Source organism: Nannospalax galili, unplaced genomic scaffold (genome assembly GCF_000622305.1).
Source record: "Nannospalax galili isolate Female #2095 unplaced genomic scaffold, S.galili_v1.0 scaffold3802, whole genome shotgun sequence".
Taxonomy (NCBI): Eukaryota; Metazoa; Chordata; class Mammalia; order Rodentia; family Spalacidae; genus Nannospalax; species Nannospalax galili.
In genome coordinates, this window is record NW_008347605.1 from 122040 (window position 1) to 135060 (window position 13021).

Here is a 13021-nt window from a genome sequence, read left to right on the forward strand (position 1 = left end):
CCTGGAGGAGATTGTTGAGAGGGAGTGGGGGCTGGGGAGGGGGCCTGTCGCTCTCAAAAAGAGCAAACTGGGGAGACTGCTAGAAGGATGAAAGCTGGGGTGTCCCTGACATTATTGCTTTAGGGTATGAGATAAGTGGGGGTACATTTAAACAGTAGAACATTTGCAAATTCCAAGAGCGCTGGGATCTGTGGGAAGCTGCAAGAGGAGTGAGCAGCCCCCGCAGGGAACCAGGACAAAGCAAGGCTAGGTGTAGGCCATCTCCCCAGGCCACAGTTAGGCAAGAGGTGCCAGCCAGGTCTTAACATGTGGCTGTCTTGATTCTGTCATTTTGTTACAGAAAAGAGATTCTGCGATTCCATTTGTATCATTTCCCGCTGTAACATTTTCCCCCTTTCTGCAAATGACACAAATCTGGTCAAGTTTTGGGTTGCCACGTTGGCTAGCCCATTTGCTGTCTGTGGTGTGGTTCAGCCATATCAGGTTGGTTTGCAGAGAGCAGCACGCAGCACCTTGACACTCTCAGCGCCAGTCTTTGTCGCCTCCAGGGGCGCTCCTAGTTGTTTGATTTTCAGGCTGGGAGCGAACCCAAACCAGGATGTTATCCGGCACAGCGGGAACCCAAGGCAATGTTAAAATTACAGAAAAGGGGTCAAATAAGTTCTTGGCTGGGTTTATCCCGCGTGCTTAAGGCCGGCTTCCGTTTCAACAAGTATCACGCGCTCTTCTGAAATGACAGCCAGGAGCAACACGGTCTAGGGACAACTAAGAACCCTTCTTCCACTGACAGCGAGTCGCAAAACCCATTACAAAACGCAGAGAGAAGGGTCGCGACCAGGGTCTCTGAAGTTGAAAGCAGAGGTATTTGTTTAAGGGGACAAAGTGCATGACCAAGTTTGGCAGCGACTGGACGCAAAGTGGGAGTTAGACAAGGGGAGGGACTTCTCTGGTCCAGCGACCCCGATTTCTTTTTTCACAAGAGCCCAGCGGGGTCCGGGGACTCCAGGGGCTACGGAGCCCCTGCGCCCCGCCCGCCTGGTCCTCGAGCGCCGGCAGGGGGCGCCGGAGCGTGGCTAAAAGGCGCAGCCAGCAGCGGGTGGCCCCAGTGGCGGAGCGCGCGGCGGGTGCGTGGCCAGGACCCACCGCCCGGGGAGGAGCGCAGCAGGCACCGGACCCTGGACGCCCGGCGGCGGGGACCCGACGGCGTTGCCTCCGCGCTCCCTGACTTCGGTGCGCGCCCCGCAGGCCTCCCGAGCGCGATCCCCGCTCATCCCGGGCTCCCCATGGCCTCGGAGGCCCCGGCGTCCCCGAGAGCGCTGCTGCGCTGGACCGCACTGCTGCTCCTGGCCGCGCTGCTCCCGCTCGCGTCCGCGGCGGGGACCCCAGGTACGGGCGGTGCGCTGGCTCCGAGGTGCACCCGGCTCTTGTCTCCTCCGCTCATCCTCCTGTCACACTGGAGACCGTCGCCTCCACTCCGTGTTGTCTGACTGCGTGTGTCACTAACCTGTGCGTCCTCGTGGGTCGCTGTGTGTGGGCGCTGGACGCTCTGCGAGTGGGAGGCGGGCTTGGGGACACCGATGGCACCAGAGAACCGGGGCGCTTTTAAGTGTCCTGGAACACTCAGGGGGCAGGGAACTGGGGCGCATCTCCATCCCCAGATATCTTCGGGAGATTCAGGCAAAGGAAAGTAACTTTGGGAAAACTTTCTTTGCCTAGACTGTCCCTGCGGGTCCAGGTGGGCATCTTCTTGCTCACCTGTCTTGGGCAGGAGGGGGTCACTAGGGAGGTCCCAGGGAGGCAGAGAAGCAGGACGATTCTCAAGGACACAGGAGCGTGCTCCAGGACCAGAGCTCTTACTGGACTGCGCTCCAGACAGCTGGAGCCCTGAGCTCGCCAGGCCTGGGACTTTTGCAGCCTTCTAGAAGACGACTTGCAGGGAGGGAGAGGGAAGTGGGACATTGGGCTCCAGAGAACCTCACCGTTCTAGGAGGCTGCGCCTGCAAGGGGGATGGATGCCATCTTTGCCAGCAACGCTCTTCGGAAGAGGCTGGTGTGCGCTTTGTTTTCTTGTGTGTTTCAGTCACGAAGAGCGAGGCAGAGAGCGAGGCAGAGAGCGAGGCAGAGAGCTTGTAGTGGGATTTCATCCCTAAGCCCCTGGTGGCCCCGTTTCCCTCTCCAGTGCATGTATTTTTCACACTTGAAACTGTCGCTTTTATCTATGCCCTCAGTTTATAGGAATCTAAGAAGTAGACATTTTTTGCTGGTACTGTTCAGCCCCAGGAGGGCTGTAAAAATGTAGCTTCTTTTCCAAAGAGGGCTACTTGCTTTGTATGCTGACATCTGAATTGCTTTCTTCCCACAAGGATAAAGGGAGATAAGTTGGGGCCACACTGCTTTGTGACTTTTGTGGTGCTACAGCTTGGTGGAATTGTGTGCCCTGTATTCTGATGCCAAGTTCCTCTTTCATAAAAGGTCATCCAGGCTGTAGGGTCTTTTCGCCACTGTTCATGATCTCTAGGAAAGTATTCACTTATTATTTGTGTAGCAGCTTGGCAGAATGAATCTATTTTAGCCTTCCAACTTCCCCACCTACAGTTCCACAACTTTTCTTTTTCTAAGCTAAAGTTTTCCAAGTGTTGAATGAGTTTTTGTTTCAGAAAACAATCTTAAAGTGGAGCTTCTCATAAGTGGTGGTAGTACCAAGCTCATTCTTTTGGATTCCACTGTCACCTGACGGGTCCTTCCCTTTGGTCTGTGTGGAAAGGCAGGGCTGTTTGTGAGCCCTTCCTTCATTTGCCTTCTGCTCTGCAAATCACTGTGCTGTGGAATGTTGGAGTTGGAAGGCTTGTTGGCACTTCTCTCTACTATGTTGACGTGGGATTTGCAGTAAAATGATGACCAGAGTAGAAATGGACAAAAGACACAAGCACGTTTCAAAGTGCCTATTTACCATACTTAAGTTTAATAAGACAAGGAAAGGGGCAGACACAGTACCCTTCAGATAACGTGCCAGGCCTGGGAAGAAGTCACAGAGCACATAATTTATTTCATGGGCTTTTTGAGAAAGCTTCCTTCCTGTCTTGCCATCCACAGCTGCAGTGGTTGCTCTGTGTTTCTATCTGGTGGCAAGGCCAGGGCAGACTTAATGCACACATCCAACAACCTGCTGGTGACAGTCCCACCTCTCCTCCTTTGGGTCCAGAATCTCTGAAAGGAAATTGCCCAGAGCCACATGGATAGTGGCAAATCACTATAGCTTCTTGGAGATTTTCTTTTCAGCACACACCAAAGATCTCAATAAACCCTGCAACTTAGGGTCAAGTAAAACACAGCAAAGCAAGCAAGCAATGTCCCTCCCCTACCACATCTACTCCTACAATAGGTTACTATGCAAACATTAAAATAATGGTGGTTCTTGCCAGTTTGTAGGACATATCTTACTGGAACCATGCATACATTTACAGTGGACGTCTAGGGGTGGTCATGGTGATTTTTATTTTCTTCTTTAAAGCTCAAAGACCCTTTCAAGGAATCCTCAGGGTTAAAATGATTTCCAAATTAGGGGCTGGAGAGATGGTTCAATGGTTAAGAACATTGACCATTCTTGCAGAAGACCCAGGTTCAAATCCCAGCACCCATATGACAGCTAACAACTATCTGTTAACTCCAGTTCCAGGGGATCTGACGCCCTCTCCTGTCCTCCTTGGGCATTGCATGACACAGGTGCACTTATATACATGCAGGCAATACATGCATACACATAAAATAAAAAATAAAAATTTTTAAAAAGCTTGGTGAGAATAATAACTCTCATCTAATGAGTCAAGGCAGGAACACTGCAGTACATGAACAGTTACTGACCTTTTCAGTAACTGGAAGAAAATATGCCAGTTTTAATTAAGAAAATCCTAATGTCTTTATGTAGAATTATTACATTTTACCAACTCTCTACCTTAGAAATGCATGTCTTTTCAAATAATCTGTGTAAAGCAATGGACAGGGTACATAAATTGGTTCTGGTGACTACTTAAGTTCAAGGGTAACCCCAGGGAGAAACACCCATGTCATCTGGAGTTAGCAGTTGAATTACTTTCTTTTTAAATGGAATACTGCATTTACTTAACCAATGACTGCAGACAAACTCTATAGCTACTGACTCATACATTTTTCTTTTCAAAATGAACAAAGTGAGTCTGATAACTCCAGTGGAATAATTGCTAGTATTTCTTGGTAACGATGTAATGAGTTTTTTTAAGTTAAAATTTGAATGTTGCTAAGTTGTCTCAAGTTGTAGACGTGAAAACTTCCCAATATTAGAAACTTTTCTAATGACAATGAAGACACGAATGAATGAGACTTGAAAATGTCATGTGATAAAACACGGTAAATTCAAATAGCTACCATATAGACTTACAAAACATGCTGGGGGCTGGGTAGATGGCTCATTGGGTAAAGGTGTTACCTGCACAAGCCTGGCAGCCTGTATTCAATCCCTGGACTCATGGTGGCATGCTTCTGTAATCCCAGCACTCCTACAGCAAGATGGGAGTTGGAGACAGGAGAGTCACCCAGGAACTCCTGGTCAGCTAGCCTGGAACACATAGTGCTACAACAGAAAGAGCAAGAGAGACCTCATCCAGGTAGAAACTGAGAACAGACTTCCAAAAGTTATCCTCTGACCTCCACACATGCATTATGGTCCACACTGTGCATGTACACACATACACACACACACACACACACACACACACACACACACACACACACACACACAGAATCTAATGACTATCTTGCACTTTGAATGGCTCCTTTACCCATGTAACATTTTAGTGTGTGTGTGTGTGTGTGTGTGTGTGTGTGTGTGTGTGTGTTGCTGAGAACTGAACACAGGGCCTGTGCATGCCAAGTAAATGCTGTACTACTGAGCTATGCCTCCTGGTCCTAGCACAATGAACTTACTTGTTTGTTTTTGAGACAGGGTCTCCTTGTATGTAGCTGGCCTGGAACTTGCTACATAGACCAGGCTGGCCTCCATCTTACCTGCCTCTGCCTTCCTCATGTTGGGATTAAAGGCGTGCACCACCATGCCTGGCCCAATGGACTTTTAATGTAGAAGAATATGATTTTTTAAAACCTGGTTTCAGATTTTATAATGCAATCAACCTTTAAGAAACTTCTTAAAGAATTCTTGTGTAGTATAAAATATTTTCTAAAATTATCCAATAAACTGTGAAAATACTTTCTCCATTATATACTGTGGGGGCCAGATTTTCCTCAGCCAAAAAAACATTTTGCAGTAGATTGACTGTGTAAATAGATGGGAGGTTCAAGCTACCTTTTGTTAAGGTGATTTGCCAAAATGTAACAAATACTACTTTCCTCATGATTCCTGCTTATTTTGGAAAATATAATTATTTTTCCAAAACTTTGCCTTATGCCAGGATGTAAGGATTTCTTATGGTTATTCTGAAAATGAATCAATATGTGTACTTATTAGTATTGGTGTTGTTATTATTTTGTGTGGTGGTGAGGATCAAACACAGAGCTTTATGCATGCTAGGCAAACACTCTACTACTGAGCTACGTTCCCAAGTGGGTATGTATTTTAATTTTAAAATAGTTTAATTTCCAGTACTGTAGCTAAGGACAGATAAGCCACATTTAAGCATAACTTTTGAGGGAACCTTATAAATGCAAGAGTAGAAAGGAACCCAGAGTCCAAAAACTTTGAGAGCTCTTGGTACATACAGTGGGATGTAGAAGTCAAGACCCTCGACTGGTAGTCTCAGTGTCATCACAGCCTCTCTGTTGGCCCTGGCCAGTCTTCACTCACGGATAAACCTGGCCAGTGGGGATCTGTTCATCTCTAGAAGCTCTTGGCAGCTTTCCTGTGGCCCAGCCTGCCTCTAGCTCAGCAGCATTTCTGTCCACTTCTGTCGTCTTTGCAAGCAGGTAGAACCCGTTTCTTTCAGCTTGAGCTTGTGAGCCCAACAGATAGACAACCTCTTCAGTCATTTTGTGAGAACGACGGAATGTTTTACTGTGGAGTTGGAGGATGTGATGATGGGATTACAGAGTGACAGTTGATGTCCCTGGAAAATCATCACTAGAGAATTCTGAGCATTAACAGGTCCAATCTTCATTTAAGTCATAGTCGCCCATCCCTCACCCACAGAAGGGAGAAAGGTGTGGAGTGTGTCTGTTTCCCATTGCTGCTATAACAAATGACTACACACACCTTCCGACTTAAAACAGCAGGGATTTATTTCCTTACAATACTGGAGGCAAGAAATCCAAAATGAATCTCTCTGGACTAAAATCAAGGGCTGTGTTCCCTCTGGAGAATCAGGGTGAAGGGCTATGTGTGATCAGTTTTCTTACCTTTTCCAGCTCCCGAGTGCTTGTGTTCTTTGGGGATCAGGATGAAGATATCTTTGGAAACCATTTTACAGTTTCCATCACAAGGAGTGAGGCTAAGGGGTCCAAAATAACAAATGTTCCAGGAGATACTCTCCACAGCTGACTGAGGAGTGGAGCTAGTTCTTCACTGCTCCTTAATTTCAGAGATATTTAAAGTTGTAATTAAACTTAGGCTATCAGGGGTTTTTGTCTTAGTTAGAAAGCACGGGGGTGGTATTTAAAGTCATAAAAATAAAAGGGAAAAGAATGTGCATTTACTTGTGAATACGTAGACTATTTATGTCAGGATGCACAGCAAACCGAAAACTTTGGTGCCTTGGGGAGTACAGGTAGTTGGGGGGAGCAGTGGTGGCTATACTTGTGCCCACATCTTTGCCAGCATCAGTAACAGTGCATTTGAGTATCTGGAACCAGGAAGTGTTTATTGGTTAGTCGCATGAATGAGCATCCTCTTTCTCCCTCCTGGAAGTCCTTCCCTTTTAACACTTGGCATCTTTTCTGGACCAGGCGCGCGGCCGCGCTTGCGCTCTGAGACCCTAGAGGGCGCTCCTGACCTTTCCATGGCGTTCCCACATCCTGCAGGCTTCATTTGCGGCTAGCTGGAGAGACTCATTCTGTGCAGTTGAGCCTTAGAGAGAGAAAATTAGCACTAAGGTTCAGTTATCTGCTTTGTTTACCTTCCTGCAAATATTAAGTTGGGGAGGGCAAATTAGTCATTAATAGTCTACACGACTGCATATTAGTAATTTCCAATTAACTATTAAAGGAATTCAAAGCCTATGCTTGAGCTGGGGGAGTGCAGCCTTTCAGCTGTTGGGGTACCCCTGATGCCTCTGCAGGCCCAAATCAAGGCTGCAGCAGTCGGACCCTGGGGAGACTAAGCGGTATGGAAGGTAAGTGTGGTTTTGGTAACTGCCCTGACTAATGCTTCTCTCTATCCCTCCACCCTCAATCTTACAGAGATCCACCTGCCTCTGCCTCCCAAGTGCTGGGATTAAAGGTGTGCATGACATCTGGCCAACTCTCCTACAGGTTTTTAAGTCTCCACTTACCCACTAGTTTGTGCTGTCATATAAGTCTTTCATCCTGAGTTTTAATCTACAGATTGAGGAAATTGCTGAGTGTGGTGGGTACATGCCTATAATCCTAGAATTTTGGAGATTCTGAGCTTGAGCCCAGCCTGGGCTATGTAGCAAGACCAAGTTAAAAATCAAAACAAAACCAAAAAACCAAAACAGAAACCAAACCAAACCAGAAAGTGACCTAGACGTTATGAAGGGCCCTAACTTTGGGGAAGTCTCCTTTGGATATGAGTGCTCCCATTTCATCCACTCAATCAATGTGCCAATCAATGTATGTCAGGTGCAAGGCCACCAAGTCAAATAAGCCTAGGAAACTCAGCAGGAATCAAGGAGGGAGGAGTACACAGCAGGTGCTACAGGTGTCTCTAGGGTAAGTCAGGTGGTCAAGGACACCTGAACTTGATCCGAGTTGTGAAGAAGACACAGGCATTAACTAGAACAAGAAGATGAGGAAGGACAACTCTGACCGGAAGAGTTGGGACCACAGATAAGAAAGCACATGGGAGGAGCCTGTATTCTGAGTGGCCAATGCAGAGGGGTGCTCTGCAAGAATATGGGCGTTTGGGCCAAAGAGGATGACGGTAGCCAGCTCAGGAAGACCCTTAATTCAATAGTGGTCACTGGAGGAGTGTCCACACAACAACTCTCCTCTTCCTTTGGGAGGTCATGCAGACAGCTGTGTGGAGGACACACTGGGCCCAGGGCAGAAGGTTAAGTTGATGCTTTGTGTTTGGGTTTCTTTTATATTTACTTATTTGGGCTTTGGAGTTTCTTCATTTCAGTACAGCCCAAATCAATGACAGTTATCTTCAGTCTTACCTCATTTGAGGAATCTTCTTTGTTCCACATATTCTGAATTGGCTTATATGTTCTAGAACAATCTCATATTGGAACGATCCCAGGGTACCACATGTCTCATCATCCCCTGTGGGCAGTCTGGTGGAATTTATTGTTAGGGTAAGAGTCCTGAAGAGTTGAGCACAGTGTCTTTGGGGCCAGGAGTAGGTCTGCAGGCAGAACTCAGTGCAGTTCCTAAGGGGAAAGCTATGCAACTCGGGAGTTTGATTAAGGTGGAAATCAGAGGATGTGATTGACCTCAGCCTTACAGTTGGCACGCATGGAGTGAGACAAGCATGCACTATCCCGGGGGAGGCATGAGATGGGTCTGGAGCACCTCACTGTGACTGGAGCTCATTACCATTTTAATGAGCACGTGAGAGAGAGCTGTGCAGGGATGGTGCTACACCTCTTTGGAGGTGAGCTCTTTCCCGGGATAGTCACCCAACACCCTTAGCAGGAAGTCACAGGACTGGGGCAGGGCAGCAGCAGCACTGTCCTAGGTACTTGGGAGAAGCCCCCCTACCCTTCTGCTTTCCCCCCAGATATCACTGCTTGCCAGCCAGAGAGTGGAGGGTAGCCTGAGCAAGGACTCACAGAAACTTCCAGGAGCTACCCATCTCCCTTGATGCAAACCAAAGTCCTAATGAGCTTTCAAGGCTGCACATGATCATTCCTGGACTGCTCTCTCTGTCATCAGCTCCAGCCCCGTCTCCTTACTGGTCCTCTAGCGTACTAGGGCTCTTGCCGCGCAGTCTTTGCATTTGCAGTTCCTTCTGCCCAAGTAACCTTATATCAACATCTACGGGTTGACCTCTTCATGTTCAGACTCATTGTGCAGCATCTTCTCATGAGACTTCCCCCGGCCGACCCCTCCTTGCCTCCAGCAGCACAATCCCAGCCCGTCCCCCTTCTTTCCCCTGATCAGAAAACTCCGTACCTTTACCACCACCTGACATTTTTTTTTTTTTTTTTACTGATTTGTTTGACAATTGGCTGTTTCCCTTTGTTGGAATATACACTGCAGGAGGGAAGGATGTTTGACTGGCTTTATTCATAGCTGAACTCTCAGCGCCTTGAATGCTGTCCATGAACAGTAGGTGCTTTGGTGGGTGTTTGCTGAGTAGTTAGATGGCCATCTTTTGTGTATGACACTATATTTATGTATGCCAACCTGCACCAGCAGGGTATGTGTGTGTGTGTGTGGGGTGTGTGTGTGTGTGTGCGATGAGTGTGGAACTCAGCAGTGTGGAACTGGCTGCTGGAAGATAGCTGACCATCTGGTCAGGGAAGAGTGGCTTCCAGAAGTATTTGGTTGTCAAACACAGAAACAGAGGATGTTACAAGCTAAGACATACAGACTTCGTAGCATGGAATCTTATAGACATTTACAAGATTTCATTCAGGGCCATGAGCTCATGTACCTCTGAATTCAGAGGCTTTCCATTTTCCATCTTTAGTTCTGGTTTCTCTCCAGGGCTACATTTATTGCTTTTAGTTATAATTGCAGCTGAGAGGCAGCAAAGTGTGGTAGGGGCAGCAGAGTGTGGTAGCAAAGTGCTTGCTGTGCAAATATGAGGACCTGAGTTTGACCCCTAGAACCCCCCTCCCCTGAGTGTAATCCCAGCAAAGATAGGAGAACTGGGGCCCATTGGCCAGCTGGCCTAGCCTAATCAGCAAGTCTCAGGAGCCAGTGAGAGACCCCATCTCAAAAACCAAGGTTAAGTCTTCTGAGAAATGATACCTGAAGTTGACCTCTGACCCCCCCCAGTTACATACATAGTCTTTGCTCATTACATGGTTTGCATTTCCCCCTTTAAATTATTTGTCTGTTCCATTCATACTCATTAAGTGATTAAAAGACCTTTAAAAATTATTCTTTAGAAATCTGGGCTGTCACCGGGTCCTCGTGGCTCCCAGTCACATCTGTCCTCTGCTTTTCACCTACCTCCCTGTAACACTCGCCTGGCCTTCCTTCTTGATAGTGTTTTGTTTTCATTTTGGAGACAGGGTCTCATGTGTCCCAGGCTAGTCTTGAATCATTATGTAGCCCAGGGTGACCTCAAGTTTCTGATCCTTCTGCCTCTACTCCCAAGTGCTGGGGTTACAGGCTTGTACCACCACCCTGGTTTATGTGGTGCTGAGACTTGATGCATGCTAGGCAAACACTCTACCAACTAAACTACGTTCCCAGTAGTATCATGGGATGTCCTGTCTTCTAAGGGGAATTTTTCAGGGAGCTTTTTGAGTCAGATGAGTGGTGACTTGGGACACAGGAATGCCCATGTTTAACATAGTCAGACAATGACTTTTACATTTTTGGGAAAAGGAATGAATTTATGGAGTTGGTTTTTTTTTTTTTTTGGACTGGCATGTCAAGCAGTTTGTAGTGGGCTGAGTTTAAGCTGGGTCAGCAAACAATGGTAATCCTTTAAGAAACTACTTTTTGGTTGCAAATTGAATTTGAAGAATGTGCAAAAGATGCCATAAAAACCTGGAGAGTACTGGCTTCCTTGTGGGGTCTGTGAGGCTGTCACACCAGGCATGGTGCTGTGCTTCCTCCCAATTCTCAACATTTTTACTTTACATGGCATGTCTTCCTATGGCTGTTATAAGGAGATTACCCACCACATTCCTCCAATCCATTTTGGAAAGCTGGTGGTGTAAATAGGGGGAAAAATCTTGCCCCCCACTGGAACAGTAGCTTTTGTTTATATTAGTTTCTAAAGAAAATGTCCAAGAGCTTTAGAACATCAAATCCTAATGATCAGGTTTTGCCAGCACTGCTGGTTAGTTTACTGTTATTTCTGGCTTTGTCATTTTGGGGACAGATGGGCTTACTCAAGTCAATGGTATACTGACAAAAGAAACAACATTGTCAAAATCATATTCCTGGAGTGGAACCCTTAAAAACAACAAACAGAAGCAAGATCAAGTGAAAGCAGCTCTTAAGTCAGAAGTGACTTGATTTCATGAATCTACAAGCTGCAATGTGGTTAATCACAAATCCCTACAATAACAGTGGCTAAGAAATGAGGGAACTGTTTATCTCTTCACTTGTAAATTTGGGAGCAGAGAGACCTGAACTGGTTTCGGAGTTGAGTGAGGCTAGCAGGGTCCAGGATCAGCCCGCTTTCTACCCTACCATCAAGGACTGTTTTCATCATTCTTTGGCTCGTTACCTGCTGTTGCAAGATGGCTACTGCCCAGGAGGGAAGAAGAGGGAGGAATCTGAGAAAGACACAAGCACATTAGAGCCCCTTTGAGATGACACTGTCCTGCAGTGTCAGCACATTTCCTCATCTGTGTCATGGGCCAGCCTGGCTTGTGAGTGTATCCTAGCTGCAAGGGAAGCAGGGAGTCAGGCTGCTGCATGCTTAGCCTTCTAACCTTATGACAGAGGAAAGCAAGGGGGAGAGAGGAGGTGGTGAATGGCCTTGGGGTGGCCTGTCCGCAGCACCTACTGTTCCTGGATTCCATCAAGCTGCTGAGCTATTATAAATTCCTTGAGAAACTTGACTTCAATGGGACTGAAAAAATCCAACAGAAAACATCCCAGAAAGCACCTTGGGGGAGAAGGCAGGTTTATTTTGAGAGTATCTTTGCACAAACCAGAATCAGACCTTACTGACTTAGGTATTTGATTTTAGTTTTGTCACTTGCTGCTTATTTTGAAATAGAATTCCTTGATGCCTGCTTTTATATTTTATTTTATTTTTAAATTTTGAGACAGGATATTCCAGGCTGGTCTTGAACCATATAGTTCAGGATTACCTTGAAGTATTTTTTTAAAAAATGATTGTGTGTGTATGTGTGTGTGTGTGTGTGTGTGTGTGTGTGTGTGCGTGCAAATGCCTTGCACAGAAGTCAGACAGAGGAAGGTGCTCTCAGAGCTAGAGTTACAGGTGTTTGTCTGATTTGGGATTCATCACATGGTGCTGGGATTGGAAACCCAGGCTTCATGATTGTGCAAGTGTTCTTAACCCCTGAGCTACCTCTCCAGCCCAGATACTTGCTTTTTTATTTTTTGAGGAGAAAGAGTTTATTTTAGTTCACAATTCCAGATTATAGTTCATTTTAAAAGGGAAGCAGGAGCTTGAGGGAATTTGTCATATCCATAATTAGGAACAGAGAGCAATGAATGCATGCACGCTAGTACGCAGTTCATATCCTCCACTCTTTTTTTTTTAACTTTTACAAAAACTTTATTGAGAATTTCATACATACATATAAGGTGATTTGATCAAATCCATGCCCACTCCCTCCCCTCCAGCATTCCCCCTTCTGAAGAGGTAACCCTAAAATCTTTTAAGGATTAGATACAAGCTCCCAAATACTTTTGACATTTTTGGCCTTGGAACAGAGTATGTTGCTAATAGGCCCAAGGACATTTTAACTTTTAGCCAAGAAACTGGCTACATTTCTTTGGGGTCTTTTTGCCCTAGTTGCTTAGCCCATTCCTACCTCCTATTCTTATCATGCCATCCTCTGAAGGGGTTACCCAAATTGTCAATAGAGAATAGGGACACCGATCGCTCTGGCTTCTTCCATGCTGAACAGGGACACAGGGTGAGGCAATTGGAGTACCCCTTCAGTGGGTCTATCTAAAAGACTCCCAAATTGCATAACTCTTATCTCTAAGGGGAAAAGAAAATCTAGAGGGATGCTTTTGGAAGCCCTTG

At 46.4% G+C, this 13021-nt stretch overlaps 1 protein-coding gene across 1 annotated transcript in view; it reads left to right on the forward strand.

Annotated features, from left to right (window-relative positions):
* Nucleotides 1-1008: 1008 nt before the first annotated feature.
* Fndc1 (fibronectin type III domain containing 1) overlaps nucleotides 1009-13021 on the forward strand; it is a gene marked incomplete at its 3' end in the record, with an annotated part of 94656 nt that continues 82643 nt past the window's right edge. Inside the window, 1 exon segment of the mRNA XM_008844319.3 lies at nucleotides 1009-1386. Within this exon segment, the coding sequence (XP_008842541.3) occupies nucleotides 1284-1386 (103 nt within the window).